Source organism: Hippoglossus hippoglossus, chromosome 4 (assembly GCF_009819705.1).
Source record: "Hippoglossus hippoglossus isolate fHipHip1 chromosome 4, fHipHip1.pri, whole genome shotgun sequence".
Classification (NCBI taxonomy): Eukaryota; Metazoa; Chordata; class Actinopteri; order Pleuronectiformes; family Pleuronectidae; genus Hippoglossus; species Hippoglossus hippoglossus.
The window spans coordinates 10491890-10506318 of record NC_047154.1 but is presented as its reverse complement, the minus strand read 5'-3'; the positions used below and the strand labels follow the sequence as shown (position 1 = coordinate 10506318).

Genomic DNA, 14429 nt, shown 5'->3' with positions numbered 1-14429 from the left:
CATTGTGGATATAGCATTTAGAAGTTCATGTTGTGTTTGTGATTTGTTCTTCAGGGCCACCATAATAACTGGATGAGAACTGTAGTGAATCAACATTCATCACTGTCCCTTATTGAAGATGAAGCTGTCGTCATGACTGTTAAAGTGATTTGTGTGTTTCTCTGCTGTGTTTGTATCGTTTCTTTTCAGGTGCAGTATGAATGTGAAGGATTTTTAGACAAGAATCGAGACACAGTCTATGAGGAGCTTGTTAATATCATGAAAGCGAGTCAGGTAGATATGTGCTAATGTGGCAAATTTCATGAATATATTTATTTTGCATGTGACTAGTGAATCAATAACCTGTGTGTTTGCATGTGTGTGTTAATGTGTGTGTCAGTCTGAGCTTGTGGCCGAGTTGTTTCAGCAGCAGGAGAACGTGTCCTCTGTGGCCAATGGGAGTGTTCGCTCAGGGAAAAGAGCGACCAGAGAGCACAGACTGACTGTGGGCTTCCAGGTGAGCTGCTTTTCAGTCACTGATGCTTCTACTGCAGACCGTTAACAGTGAGTCTTCGTATTGACTACACTTTGCCTGACTGTGTTTGTGCCTGTCAGTTCCGTCAGTCCCTACAGATGCTGATGGACACCCTCAACAGCACCACCCCTCACTACGTCCGCTGCATCAAACCCAACGACCTCAAAGAGCCGTTCATGTAAGTCTCACAGTTGTGACTGTTTGCAGTATTTTGTGTTAAAGACGTGTTGTACTGGAAACACACTAAATGACACACAACATCTTCTCCGTGTTAGGTTTGACCCCAAGAGGACAGTGCAACAGCTGAGAGCCTGTGGGGTGCTGGAGACCATTCGTATCAGTGCTGCAGGTTTTCCTTCCAGGTAGTGAGGACTTCATCACACATACAAAGCTCTCATCCAGAACTGAGCCTTTAAAATCACATTAACTGTCACATACGGATGAAAGAGAAACCAGAGGAACAGAGGTTTTGTATGTTTTGTTTATAAAATAAACTCTTAGATGTCGATTTTATCTTACAAGCACCATGTTTCACTTTGTGAGAGTTTGGTATCGACCTGACGTGATCTTGTTATTCACAGATCTGTGGTTACCAAAAGTGTCACCTATTGAGATCAGACAGCATCCTTAATAATCTCTTCTGTAGATTGGAAAGCTTTTTTTAATGTTGGACATATATCGCATTTTGTTTTGTGTGTCACTTATTCTAAGTTAATTCCTCTGTATTATGAACAGATTATCTTTCTCTTCTTTGAATTGCTGCTCATTGAATTTCTATATTTCACCTTCGTCAAGGGGTTATGTTTTTTCCCCTTTTCCGTATGTTGGTTGGTTTGTATGTTTGTAAGCAAGATTACAAAAGAACAACTGAAAGACTTTCCATGAAAGTTGATTGAAGGTTGTGGTCAAGGAAGAACCTGTTACATTTTAGGGCAGATTCAGATTAGAGGGCGGATGCACTTTCGTTAACATTGTGAGATCGGGCATTTTTCAAAATTTTCATGATCAAAAATATGATCTCAAGTTTAGACTAGGGCTACGTTGTAGCACTAACGGGCCCGAGCACACGCATTTTGAAGCCTGTTGCGGTTAGTGGAGAGAGCGATCAATGACCAAGCACACGTCTGCGCGTTGCATCGCGTCCGTAACGTAACGCAACGCTACGTTACGTTACGTTACGTTACGTAACGTTACTTTTCGTTATTTAACTAAATAACAGTAACTAAATAACGAAAAGTAGTTACTTTTCGTTGATCTGTATGAAGTATGAAGTTGATCTGATGAAAGCCCTTGAAAGGGACAAGTACATCAAAGTAAAAATGTGGAAAATGGCCAATATGGCCACTAAAGTCAAAATGGCGGGCTTCCTGTTGCTTTTTTCCCATTGCACCTCTGACCTTTTTTGTTTGTCTTGTCATGATACACCTGGGCTACGATTTTTGTGAAGATCGGTGAAAGCTAACTGAGGGGCTTTTCCTTAGATGGCGCTGTTGAGCCATTTTTCCACGCCCATTTCAAATTACTCCAGAATACAATTACTTTTTTGGGTTTTGAATTCCCTGCAAACTTTGGTAACAATTTGAGCATGTCTAGGCCCTGAAAAAGCCCCAAAAGGGAAATACAAATCCTTCGAAATAAAATAGGGCCTCCCACCGGAGGTGCTCGGGCCCTAACAATCCATTTTTCCTCAATCGCTCCCATGTGAAATCAACGCAGTCCCTGGGAAACACAATAGCGTCACAGAAATGTGGGAGAAGAAAGTTGTGTAATCGCTTTATTAATGGACTGTATATTATCAACTTTGAATGCAGGCACATTATGAAAAAAAAGTACATACTTCTGAACTAAACCTGTGTTTCCAGATGGACGTACGAGGAGTTCTTCAGCAGGTACCGCGTTCTTCTTCGAGGGCCTCAGAGTCTGGAGCAGGCGCAAGCCTCGTGTCGACGGACTCTGCCTCAGATCATCTCAGACCCGGACCAGTACTGCTTTGGAAAGACCAAGGTCTTTTTCAGGGCCGGTCAGGTGGCTCTCCTGGAGAGGCTGAGGGCTGAGAGGCTGCGTGAGGCTGCTGTGGTCATCCAGAGCCGGGTTAGAGGATGGCTGTCACGGATCAGATTCACCAGGGTCCTCTGGGCAACTGTCATCATACAGAGATACAGCAGAGGAGCTCTGGCCAGACGGTGAGGAGGGGAGAAACTATATCTATATCCAATGTGTTGTTTTTCTCTAGATCACACACATGTTCTTCCTCAAAACTTATCTATGTAGTATTTGCCTCTTTGTCACATTGGCGTCAGACTGGCCCTGACCCTGCGCTACACCAAGGCTGCCTTAGTGATCCAGAAGATGTACCGCATGGTGGTGGTCCGACAGCTGTTCCTCATGATCCGCCAAGCCACTGTCACCATCCAGGCCTTCACCAGGGGCACACTGGCACGCCGCACATACAGACAGGTCAGCACAGTCAGAACAAACCTCCTCGGTGTGTGTTTTATAATCTCTTATTTTGATCTTTTGAAAGGAGCAAGCTTCAGGGACATAACCTGAACTGATGGAACATTTGGACTCTATTCTCTCTCCTCAGTTGGTTGCAGAACGTGCCACTGTGTTGCTTCAGGCGAGAGTGCGTGGGTGGTTGGCGAGGCGGGCGTACAGGCGAGTGCGTGCGGCGGTGGTGTTCATGCAGTGCTGCGTGCGCCGCAGGGCTGCCAGGAGAAGGCTGCTGAAACTGAAGACCGAGGCCCGCTCTGTGGAGAAGTACCGAGAGCTCAACAAGGGCATGGAGGTCAAACTGATGCAGCTGCAGCTACGAGCCGACCAGGAGGTGGGCTGAGGGTTTCAGGGCGGGTGTGATCCACTGATGGGATCCATTTGAGCTCTAAAACGTCTGTGTTGAGATGTCATTTCATATTCACATGATAATGTTTGTATGTGTCCAGGCCAGAAAGAGGGCTGCTCTGAAAGGGACCCTGCATGCAGAGCGAGAGGCCGCCACTGCTGAGCTGGAGGCTCTGAGGCTGATCATACAGAGACTGGAGAGCCAGAAACAGGAGAGGCCTCCGCCCTGCTCAGACATCAGTGAGAAGAAGGAAGAGAAGAGGAGGAGAGCCGAGGACAAAGCTGCTCAGGAGATCCTGCAGCTCACACAAGTAGGCCAGAGAGTGACAGAAAACATCTCTAACAACAGTGGTGATTTACTCAAGTAAAAGTACGAATAGACAAAAATGTTCTCAAGTTGTTCTACTTCAGGATAAGAGTAAGTTATCATTTGCTTTTAAATGGACCTATGGTATTAAAAGTAAAAGTACTTGGTGAGTGTCTCCTATTCCCTAATGCAACAGTCTACTAAATCATTAAGGCTCGACCTTTTCTTAATGGGGTTTTACCAGCAGTGATGCTGCCGCTGCAGGAGGCGGGGTCTAATGTTATGTTCCCGCTCTGATTAGATCGATGAACAAATCCCCTTTACCTTATTGATTATTTTTAAATATATAAAATCATTGTGGACTTTTCTTATTTTCTATTGAACAATTCAGGTTTTAATCACTGATTCTCTTTCTTTCTCATTTTTGAAGGAGTTGCAAACGCTGCAGAGAGAAAATGATGATTTTAGCAAAGAGAGAGACGAACTCTCTGCTCGCTCACTTGAACAAGAAAAAGCTCAAGAAGGTGAGTTACTTCACTGCTTCATACACTCTCTCTGTTTTTTCTCCTCACACTGTTTTCCATATTCTTCCTCATGTGTGTGTGTGTGCGTGCGTGCGTGCGTGCGTGTGTTTGTGTGCAGAGTGTGTCCATCAGGCTGTGTCCCAGGCGAGTGCGGCTCTGAGGGTGGAGCTGGATGAAGAGAGGAGAAAGTACCAGGGCCTCCTGAGAGAGTTCACCCGACTGGAGCAGAGATACGACAACCTCAGAGAGATGAGTCTGCTCACTGAGGTTCATAAACACACTGAGACACACACTGAAATAACTCCAAACAAGCACAGTTTGGGTGTTAAACTCCATCTTGGTTGCTGAGCGTGTTTATTTTTCCTCCTCATGACAGCGCACCAGTGGCCACAGGAGGACAGACTCCACCCAGAGTCTGAGCTTTGAGCCTCCCTCACCCACCCTGCTGTCACCCCAGTCCCTCACCCCTCTCCCCCTGTCACCATTCCCGTTTGCCTTCCCCTCTCCTGAGGAGGTGCGCGGGGTCATTGGGACGTCTCCCTGCCGGGAGAGGACACTCTCTGTGTGTAGCTCAGAAACAACAATGGTGAGAGGATGTAGGAGTCAAAGAGGAACGTCACAAAATACTCCTACAAAATAGAAGAGCTCAAGTCTTTGCTTGAGCTCAACTAATGTATCAGTCCTCCACACTGTCTTACTTACTTTTTGTGATTTCTTTGTGACATTTCGGTGCTAGAAATTCATCAGGCAAAAAATGTACTTCAGAGAAGTGCAAATAATTTTTCTGTTGTGATAAATATCTGCCAAAATGAGCCTCTGGCAGAAATGATCTGCATACAGAATAAACAATGCAGTAAGTTTACATTTAAAAAATCTTGATTCGGGTTATATATATTTGGTTGTATTTGTATTATGAAGTTTATGGTTAAACTGTAAAACTTATCAAGCCTTAAACACATTTCTCTGTCATAAGGGTTTGATAACAAAATCTTAGTCATCATTGCAAATTATTTTAAAATATGTATATCAGTAATTATCCCTAATATTTGTATAAACATCGGCCTAAAAAAATCCACATCAGTCGGATATTGTTCTTTTTTCTCACTGTGTTCTTGTTTGCTCTGACAGGACTCGTTGATGGAGAAGATGGATGTGGCCAAAGACCCGGCGGTGAAGATGAGAGGAGAGGACCTGGCACACGCCTACGACGCCGTACGAGTGGCCAACAAGTCAGTCAGTCGTCTGTCACCACTGACTCATCCCTGTGGTTTAAATCACAGGATTTATATGTGGTGGATAAACTCTGTCCTCCTGTTTCATCTCGCCCTCTGTGGGTGTCAGGTTCCTGGAGAGTCAGCTGCGTAACCAGCGCAGTCAGTGGGAGGAGGAGCTGGAGGCTCTGAGGCATCAAGCATCCTCTGCTTCTTCCTCTGCATCACAGCCACAGGTATGGAGGTGGTCATCTGTGGTGCATGAAGGACTCTGTTGAAAGATTATGTATAAACTGAGTCCTGATTGGTTTTTGCTCTCATGCTCCCATCCTTACCTCCTTCTGTTTTCCTCATCTCCCAGCATTTCTTTCTTACATAACCAGTCAAAAATGTAAGAGTCAGTGTATTGTGGAGTGTGGCTGCCCTCACAATCTGCTGCTGCTGATGCTGTTTTACTTAAAGCTTTTTGTCTGTTGCACTCATGTTGAGTCACTTGGGACGAGGGCGCTGGATAAAACCCCAAATCCCACATGTGAGTGTGTGTTTGTGTGTGAAGGAGCTGCAGGAGCTGCTGGAGGCCAGAGAGCAAGAGTGTGTCAGACTGAGGAGTGAGCTGAAGGAGCTGAGAAACACCGTGTCACTCAGACGACTCCTCACTCAAGGTGATGCATCATTCCTACCATGAAAAAGTCTCCGAACTAATTATTGTTTGGTGATTTTTGTTTTAAAATCTTCAGAATAACTTATTCTTATATTAATTAGGAGTAAGTAGCGATATTTGGAGCATTACCTTATATTGCTCTTGAAAATAATGATGCATAATGTACTTTTCAGAAGGTTAATATATGAACTTAGAAATGATAAAATATCCACTTTTTAGTTATTGTGTTTATCTTAGTATTTATTTTAGCAGTGCTGGTTTTTCAGTTGTTTGCGTTTTCATTTCCAGTTTTTCCGTCAGCTTTGAGCGCAGAGAGCTCGTCCTGTCCGTCCCAACAGAAGCCAGCAGCAGTCTCTGGTCTGCTGGAGTGTAGGAAGAGAGACGAAGCAAAGCTCATGAAGAACCTCATCACAGGTGAGACTGAGCCCCTGCCCACCTTCACCTTCATCTACACATCTTTTTATACACTTTCACCAGAATATCAAAGGTGCATTAATGCTTTAAATGCTCACTTTATGTCAGACACAGTTTTTCTCTCTGAAATGTTGAATGCTCTGTTACCCGTGACATCTACCCCAAACCATGTAAACGTTGAGGTGCGGCGAAGGATCATCCTTCGCCAAAGGAGACGATGTAGTCATAACTCCAGTGTGCATTGTCCTATCACCTCCAAACTTCTGTCTCATGATCAGAGTCCAAGCCTGCACAGCTCTATGTGTCAATATTTCCTCACTGTCATAGCGCCACCTACTGATTCGCCATAAAACAGGAAGTACTTTGTAAATCCAATCTGCATTATCCAACCGGCTCCGAACTACTGTCCTATGATCACAATCCTGACCTGAACAGCTCCATATATTAATATTAGTTCAGGGTCATAGCCCCACCTACTGATCAGTGTGAAAATTAAGTTGTGGTAACATTGTCCAATTGACACAAAATTGCTCACTCTACATCAGAGCCCCTACTTGAACAGATCTATATGTCTGTATGTAATAATAGTGATGGCGCCACCTACTGGCAACAGGAAGTAAGCTTTGTTTTACAACTGTCATTCGATTGACACATTTTCACAGTGTGATGTGCAATTGATAGTGTGGACCGTAATGAGCAATTAGCAGGCAAGGATCGACATCACGTGACGGACGAAGCAACGTTGCAACGTAAATAATATGCACAGACTGTCTATCTGTCAGTTAGACGAAAACAAATAAAAATAATAAAATCCGTCCGTCTGTCCGTCCAAAAAAAAAAATTATACCCATATTATTCCCATCCTATTTGAACTGTTGCCCTCTAGGAGGCGCTATAGCCCCTTGCCCACCAAATCATCCTGTTTCAAAAACACAGCCATGAGGACTTTGATGAACAATCATGATTTACATGCACTTTAAACACTCTGCACTATCACTGAATGTGATATTGTCTTGTATTTATATTGTCTACTCATGTGTCACCGCTGTCTATGTCTATATTATTTTTTCTGTTGAGATGAGCTGTAGCGAGAAGGAATTCCACCAACTTGGTTGGGTGGTCATTAATAAATGATTCTGATTCCAGCAATCCTTCTGATATTTGATCTCAGTAACCATAGGAGTGTCGTTCACACCTTACATTTGGCTTTTCACTTTATGTCTGAGGTTGCCTCCAACCCTCTGTGAGTTTTAAAATAATAAGTGGTATTGGTAGGAGGTAGAGTGGATAATCCACTTACCAGAATGTAGGCGGTTCGATCCCAGTCTCCCCCATCCAACCTGCCTAAGTGTCCTTGGGCATGATACTGAGTGTGTGTGATAGAGAGCTTTGAGTGGTCATCAGGACTAGAAAGTATAAATACAGCTATTTACCATTTATAGATAATGAATGAGACATTTTACTAAAGTTATGTTATGTATGTGATGATCTGACCACATCAAGAGACCACAGCTATGAAGTGTTGCTGTACTTGAGTCACGAGAACAAACTCACGTCTGACAGGTATGACCTGACCATGTTCACTGTGCTGTTCTCTCTCGCCTGTGACGTCCAGACATCCGTGTGGACACTGCCCTGTCCCTGCCTCCCGGTCTCCCTGCCATCGTGCTTTCCCTGTGTGTCCGCCAGGCCGACTGCAGCAGGGACCAGACTCACGCTCGCTCGCTCTGTAGCACTGCTGTCACTGCTGTGAAGGCAGCTCTGAAGGTAACCTGAGCTCTGAACCTGCTCACTGTACCAGATGGTTGAGGATTAATGTGTGAGGACAGTTCATGTCACGTCAGGTAGATTGTCACTCACAGAGAGAAAGGCACAGATAACTTTGAAACTCTATCCTGTGATCGCCACCGATAGTTTTGTCTTGTGAGTCCAACTGCAACAATCTGGTTACTATGGAGAAACTAAACCACAACAAAACCTAGTATACTGTTTATTTCCATGTGACAACATAACTTCTTCTCTCCTCTGTCCCTGCAGAAACATAACAACAATATAGACATGACAGCTCTGTGGCTGAAGAATGTTTGTGTGTTGCACGACCTGCTGACCCAGCACTCCCCAAAACAGGCAGGAGGAGCATCCATTTTAAAATTTTCTATTTTATTTATTGTATATTTATCTTATACTTCAATGTGTGATTATGATGTGTATTTTAAATTTATAATTATATATTTTTTATCTGCTTTCTGTATTTTGTAATCCTGTAAAAGTGTCACTAATCTATCATTTACATCTGAATATGTCACTTTCTAAAATAAGTGGTAAAAAACATTATTTAATAACTGATTATTTTTCTTGATGGGATTAGTAACGGTCTCACAGAGAAATTCCCAATATATTTTACGATGTGAATGTATTTGTTACTCTTCAGACCCTTGATTCAACTGAACTGGCTCCACTGACGAGCGACCTGAGCGACCTGATTCACGCCCTGAGCGACCTCTGCATCCAGGCCTATCAGCAGCTCCTCTCCATCACTGAGACACGCCTGCAGAACATCATAGGTACGACTATACGCTGAGGATGATGCTAGTGCCTCAGCTTCTCCTGTTCACTCACATGCTGCTAATCTCGTCTCCCTCAGTCCCCGCCATGCTGGAGTCTGAGACCATCCCTGGTCTCTCTGGCTCAGCTGTGAAGTTGGGTGCATCCAGGAAGCGAGCCGGCTCGGACCCCAGGACTGCAGCAGGTGTTGCTCCCACCATAGCGTCGGTGCTGAGGGAGCTGGGAGTCCTTCACGCTGCCATGACCCATCAGGCTCTGCCCGCACCACTGATGGAACAGGCCTTTCACCAGCTCACCTACCTCATCTCCGCTTCCGCTCTGAACAGCCTGCTGCTGCGGAAGGACATGTGCTGCTGGAATCGTGGCATGCAAATACGGTATTAATACACACACATATACTGTACATACATGTGCAACATTTCCCCATCTGTCAACTGCATCTTCATTTGGACTACACAGAGAACTTGCTGACATGTTTTTTGCTAGTTCATACAAAGTAGATTGAATTATTTTTCAATCTCCACAAAACTTACTATATCGTGACATCTATTACATACTGTATATATACTGTAACGACTGAAGAAGCATGGATAGATACCTCCCTTAATTCATATACTTTCTCATGTTACTACTCTAAAACAATATCAATTATTTTTTAGATTTGACAATATCTTCCCATGCTAAAGGATTTAAACTCATGTTTTCAGAGTCTAGTTTATGTCCCTTAACCACCTACATTTCCACATTCATATATTTTTTACAGTTTTTTACATAAAAAATGTTTTTCCTGACAAAGTGAAACCCAGCAAATCTCTGAATAGTGACAAATAGCCCTCTCGGTTTCTTAGAGCCCAGGGTGATGTTCGCTTAAAAAAATACAAAATCGTCACGTGTGAATAAGCTGGTACCAGTGAGTGTCAACATGTGTGATTGAAAAATGACTGAAACGCTGAAATAATGGATTATTGTCTTCCTCGTGACATACAGCTACAATGTGAGCCTGTTGGAGGAGTGGCTGCGTAGCCGTAATCTGCAGGCAGGGGGCGCTGTGGCCACGCTGGAGCCTCTGATCCAGGCAGTTCAGCTTCTGCAGACTGGGAAAAAAACTGAGGCGGAGGCACAGGCCCTAGTTCAGACCTGCAGTGCACTGTCCAGCCAGCAGGTGGGGCTCTCTGTCATCTGCCATCAAGAGCAAAATAAATGTTTTGTTTTTGTGTTGCACAAAATATTTTTCTATAACTGTCTGCTGGTGTCTTATCTTTGTTGTACAGATAGTGAAGATTCTGACCCTCTACACTCCTCACAGTGACCTTGAAGAAAGAGTCTCACTGAATTTCATCCGTACTGTCCAGGTGCAGTTCAGATTCACAGCTGTCACATCTTTGATTATCATTTCAGAATTATGCGTCTCATGCAAGTCGTCTTTATCTTCGCTCGCCTATAGGGGCTTCTGAAAGGCCGCTCTGACTCGCAGCCTCCGCAGCTCTTACTGGATGTGAGGCGAGTGTTTCCTGTCACTTTCCTCTACTCGCCTCCCACCGGGCTCCACGCTGAGCAGTTAGTCATCCCAGACGCCCTCAAGATTTCCTTTCTACGCAGAGTCTAGAAAACAGGACGTCTGACCTCTTGGGTTCTGTGTCACTGCCTACGTATTGGATTTCTTGAAATTAAATAACTTTTAACAGGGTGTGTTGTGAATTTAATTCCTCTTCCATTTATCTTTCCAGGGACCTAAATTTGTTCAATGAACCTGTTAATCATCAGTGGATTAGTGTGTGTATGCTACACAGGGTCAGTGGTCACCTCAGCTACTTAACTGGTGTTTAAAATGGCATGAATGCTTAATGACAAGGACTATAAAGTTTATTTTAATGGATACATTTACGAATTAGGCATTTATATATTCAGAAATAGAAAAGTGGAGCTACAGCTTAACAAACAAGCAATGAACTGAAGCCTTTTTCTCCATCTTTTATTGGAAGCAGAAACACAGTGGGACATCAGCCCCAATCAACCCCCAATAAGAACAACCAGAATATAAAAAAAAAAAAAATTAGAAACATCTCGTGTATAAAAAAAATTCCCATGCGAGTACTTTGTACCACTACACATCATCAGTAATACATATTTATATATTCACAACCATTTGAAAAATAGAAAACAAGAAGGAAATATTACAAAATAAAGGAGACAACGATTGGCAATTAACATCAAATAATTAATGCGTGCTGGCACAATAATATTTTTTTCCTTTTTGTTTTATTGTTCCTATCATGCACCATTTCTGGAAGTACAGGAACCGGCATGGCGGCGCAGGTGCCCTTCTGTGTGGCCGCGGCCCCGCTGCACAGAACAGAACAGATCATGCATGTCTGTCGACTTTGTGTCTGTGCTTTTTGTTGTGCTTTTACATTTATACTCCATTAACATCTCTGTGTCTCATGCCAGCCTGGTTACACCCAAACCTCCTCCTCTAAAATATCATTGTCAACAGCAATAAATAAAGATTTATTTTTCGTGGCAATTACTGCTATGTGACGGTTGTTTACCTGTTATGTAAAGTTATTAAAAGAATGTGCAGATGTTCCCTTCGAGGAAAAGACCTTGTACACACCAACATTCTTTAGACTCAGTTCCTCACTTCTTCCTTTTTGCAGCAGCTTAACAAGCTCATTATCAGATTCGTACATATTGTTTCATCATCATATCCTGTGTGTACGCAGTCTTAATATAACTCTTAATAACAGCTACATTTCCTGAATGGGCACCTTCTCTCACGCACGCAAGCACACACACACACAAACATCATTTCCCAACTGCCCATTCACCCAGAGTAAAATTCAAGTCTACAAAAGAGCAGCAAACTTCACTTCACATAGTCTGACGTGTGTCTGTTACATCTGAGCTATTTACACTGTGCAACACCAACACCAATATCAATCTCTGTCTGTTCCAGATTATTCTAATCTTCACTGAGATGCTGTACAAACAAGTCCCAGCTCTGATCAGCTCGACTACACCCGCGAGATCCGGCCTGTTACAATATAGACGGCGTTAACAACATATCAGACAAACGCTTGTGCTGATATAATCTGAATAATAATCCACAATGTAAACATTATAAGACTTTTTCATAAATGACTCATCTACATAGATTTTAATTATAGATTTAAATGCATAGAGTTCAGTTCTTACACCTTGTTCAAAAAAGAAGGGGGTCTTTTAAATTATTAATTTATCGTCAAGTGCTCTGGGCGGGAGAGGCACTCATCAGGGGCGATGTAACAAAGAGGCAGGAAGAGAACAACAAAACATACAACCTGTCGTTTTAACTCGTTGACCCTGATCATCATTTCCTCATTCGGATGCTGTTTTTAAAATCACAACAAGCATATAAACCTCAAACAGGCAAATAAATCTTTTTTTCTTTTTTTCATGGGGCATTCACTGAAAATAGAAGTGACATGCTGGACAGTCAATGGCCATTTCACTACATTTATTTCCACATGACACTGATGTAAATTTATAAACAATCACTGAAGGACAAGCTCAGTATAAACGTGTTGAAATAGGTGCAGCGATGACCTTGTGCTTCTAAAATCTCCATGCTTCTCTCTCCACTGATTAGAGCAACAGACTGAACTGTAGGCCCTCTTTTTAAGTGTAGGTACCAGACCCTGGTGTGGTGTGGATCTACAGCCCTTTAGCAGAGGTCGGACTTCTTCTTATCAGGGAATAGGGTTACAGCACCTGTGGCGGTATCATTAGGGAATGATGGGTAGTGGGATCATTAACGGTTTGTGCTCTCCCTGGGGGGCAGGTGCTGCTGTTTTCTAACCCACGGGAGGTTGCTTTTGCAAAATAAGGTCTCAGGGAACTTGTTTTTATCATCTGCTTACGTGCTGATTTGGATTTGGTAGAGTTCTTCACCTCTCACACACCCAGTTTAGGGCCGTCTGGTTGTGGAATGTTTATAGTAACACAAAGAAGATGGAATAACCATCAGAAGACACAAGTTTGATTACCCCTAAAGTCAAATAATCTCTTCCAAATCCAGCCAGAATCTGAAGAAACCCCTCCTCTGTGTGACGCTCTTTGTTTGTGATGGCTTTGTGATTACATCTGCAGGTAACAGGCAACACGGGCGGCTACATGAGGTCGACATTAGAACATATTACAAACTCTGATCATACGTTCACACGCACGCACACACACACACGCACAGTGCCTGCAGGTGTGTTTTCATCAGATTCATCTCTCTATACAGTCGCTGTATTGATGACGCACAAACCATATGTACGAGGGTCAACGGGACAGAAGGCATTGAGGGTGTCAGGCAGTGTGCTCTGTTACAGGGTCGATGGACAGAAAGACAGACGAGGACTATTTCTCAAGTGGCACACGTCCATTGAATAATCCCTTTATAACTACTAAACATTACGTCCTTCATATATTATTCTATATTTATAATGGTATTCAAATATAAATATAACTCGGAAGAAAGCTGTAAATAAAAATAAATAGTGCTTTGTTCCCCTCCATAATATCTGGAATGTTTGAGGCAGTGCAGCCATTGTCGTTGTCGTTAATGGGTCAGTTGGTCCCATTGTGCTTAGGGCTGGTCTCGGGATGTTTCAGCGTTTATCTCTTGGCACTTGCAATCCCTTCTCTGAGCGGGTGCAGGCCGGGAGGGAGGAGAGGAACCGGAAGGATGTGGGCATGTGTGGGTGGGTGGTCATGCCATTGGTTATGGAACAGCATGACTCACCTATATAGATAGAAAGTATATATATATATGCTCTAGGATTAAAGTGTATGTGCTGTTCTTCATAAGGACGGTTGATATCTGTGACAATAAAGACACTGGGGCCTTTTTTTGTGTGAAGAAAATGAAAGTGATGCTTTGCTCAGCACTACGTGTTTCCCACTGAAATGAATGTATTTACAGCACTGGGTGTGTGGTGACTGTCTTATCTGTGCTTTTACAACACTGGATCATCAGGGCAGTGGCTAGCAGTGGCTCGCGAGAGAGCTCCAGGGCAGTAGGTGGCGACATCTGATTCAGGTTCCAAACAGTCTTTTTTTAAATTCTTTTTTTGAGTCTTAGCTGCGGCCCTCCTCTACAGAGCGCTGGTCGGACTTGAGCTTGACGAACTCCTTGGCCACGTCGTCATTGTTGCGCTGGGAGAGGATGCGCAGCACGGTGAGGCCCGTTTCGTCCATGTGGATGCGTTTACCCAGCGGCAGCCAGCAGGCGACGCTGCCCTTGGAGGCCATGTCTTTCAGTTGCAAGACGGCCATTCCCACGGTGCGGTCTTCTCGGGCGAAGCAGTAGTCCTTCACACACACCTGCAGCTCGTAGCACTCAGGACCCACCTCGCTGCTCAGGGTG

The 14429-nt window shown here is 43.7% G+C and overlaps 2 protein-coding genes across 11 annotated transcripts in view; one reads left to right on the top strand and one right to left on the bottom strand.

Moving 5' to 3' along the window:
- si:dkey-110c1.10 (unconventional myosin-Vb) overlaps positions 1-12874 on the top strand; it is an 18785-nt gene extending 5911 nt beyond the window's left edge. Inside the window, exons 14-35 of the mRNA XM_034581897.1 lie at positions 190-273; positions 380-496; positions 595-692; positions 790-876; positions 2377-2697; positions 2815-2971; positions 3102-3341; positions 3457-3666; positions 4093-4186; positions 4305-4453; positions 4563-4772; positions 5315-5415; positions 5528-5633; positions 5954-6059; positions 6347-6472; positions 8088-8239; positions 8510-8599; positions 8904-9036; positions 9117-9414; positions 10025-10199; positions 10309-10389; positions 10482-12874. Coding sequence (XP_034437788.1) covers positions 190-273; positions 380-496; positions 595-692; positions 790-876; positions 2377-2697; positions 2815-2971; positions 3102-3341; positions 3457-3666; positions 4093-4186; positions 4305-4453; positions 4563-4772; positions 5315-5415; positions 5528-5633; positions 5954-6059; positions 6347-6472; positions 8088-8239; positions 8510-8599; positions 8904-9036; positions 9117-9414; positions 10025-10199; positions 10309-10389; positions 10482-10643 — 3297 coding nt within the window. The 3' untranslated portion in view covers positions 10644-12874. The remainder of the gene's footprint in view (positions 1-189; positions 274-379; positions 497-594; positions 693-789; positions 877-2376; positions 2698-2814; positions 2972-3101; positions 3342-3456; positions 3667-4092; positions 4187-4304; positions 4454-4562; positions 4773-5314; positions 5416-5527; positions 5634-5953; positions 6060-6346; positions 6473-8087; positions 8240-8509; positions 8600-8903; positions 9037-9116; positions 9415-10024; positions 10200-10308; positions 10390-10481) is intronic.
- unc13a (unc-13 homolog A (C. elegans)) overlaps positions 10998-14429 on the bottom strand; it is a 49211-nt gene continuing 45779 nt past the window's right edge. For 9 of the 10 annotated variants that reach the window (XM_034581885.1, XM_034581888.1, XM_034581889.1 and 6 more), the window contains one exon: positions 10998-14429. In XM_034581885.1, the coding sequence (XP_034437776.1) occupies positions 14141-14429 (289 nt within the window). In that variant the 3' untranslated portion in view covers positions 10998-14140. The other variant, XM_034581891.1, reaches the window with a different exon arrangement.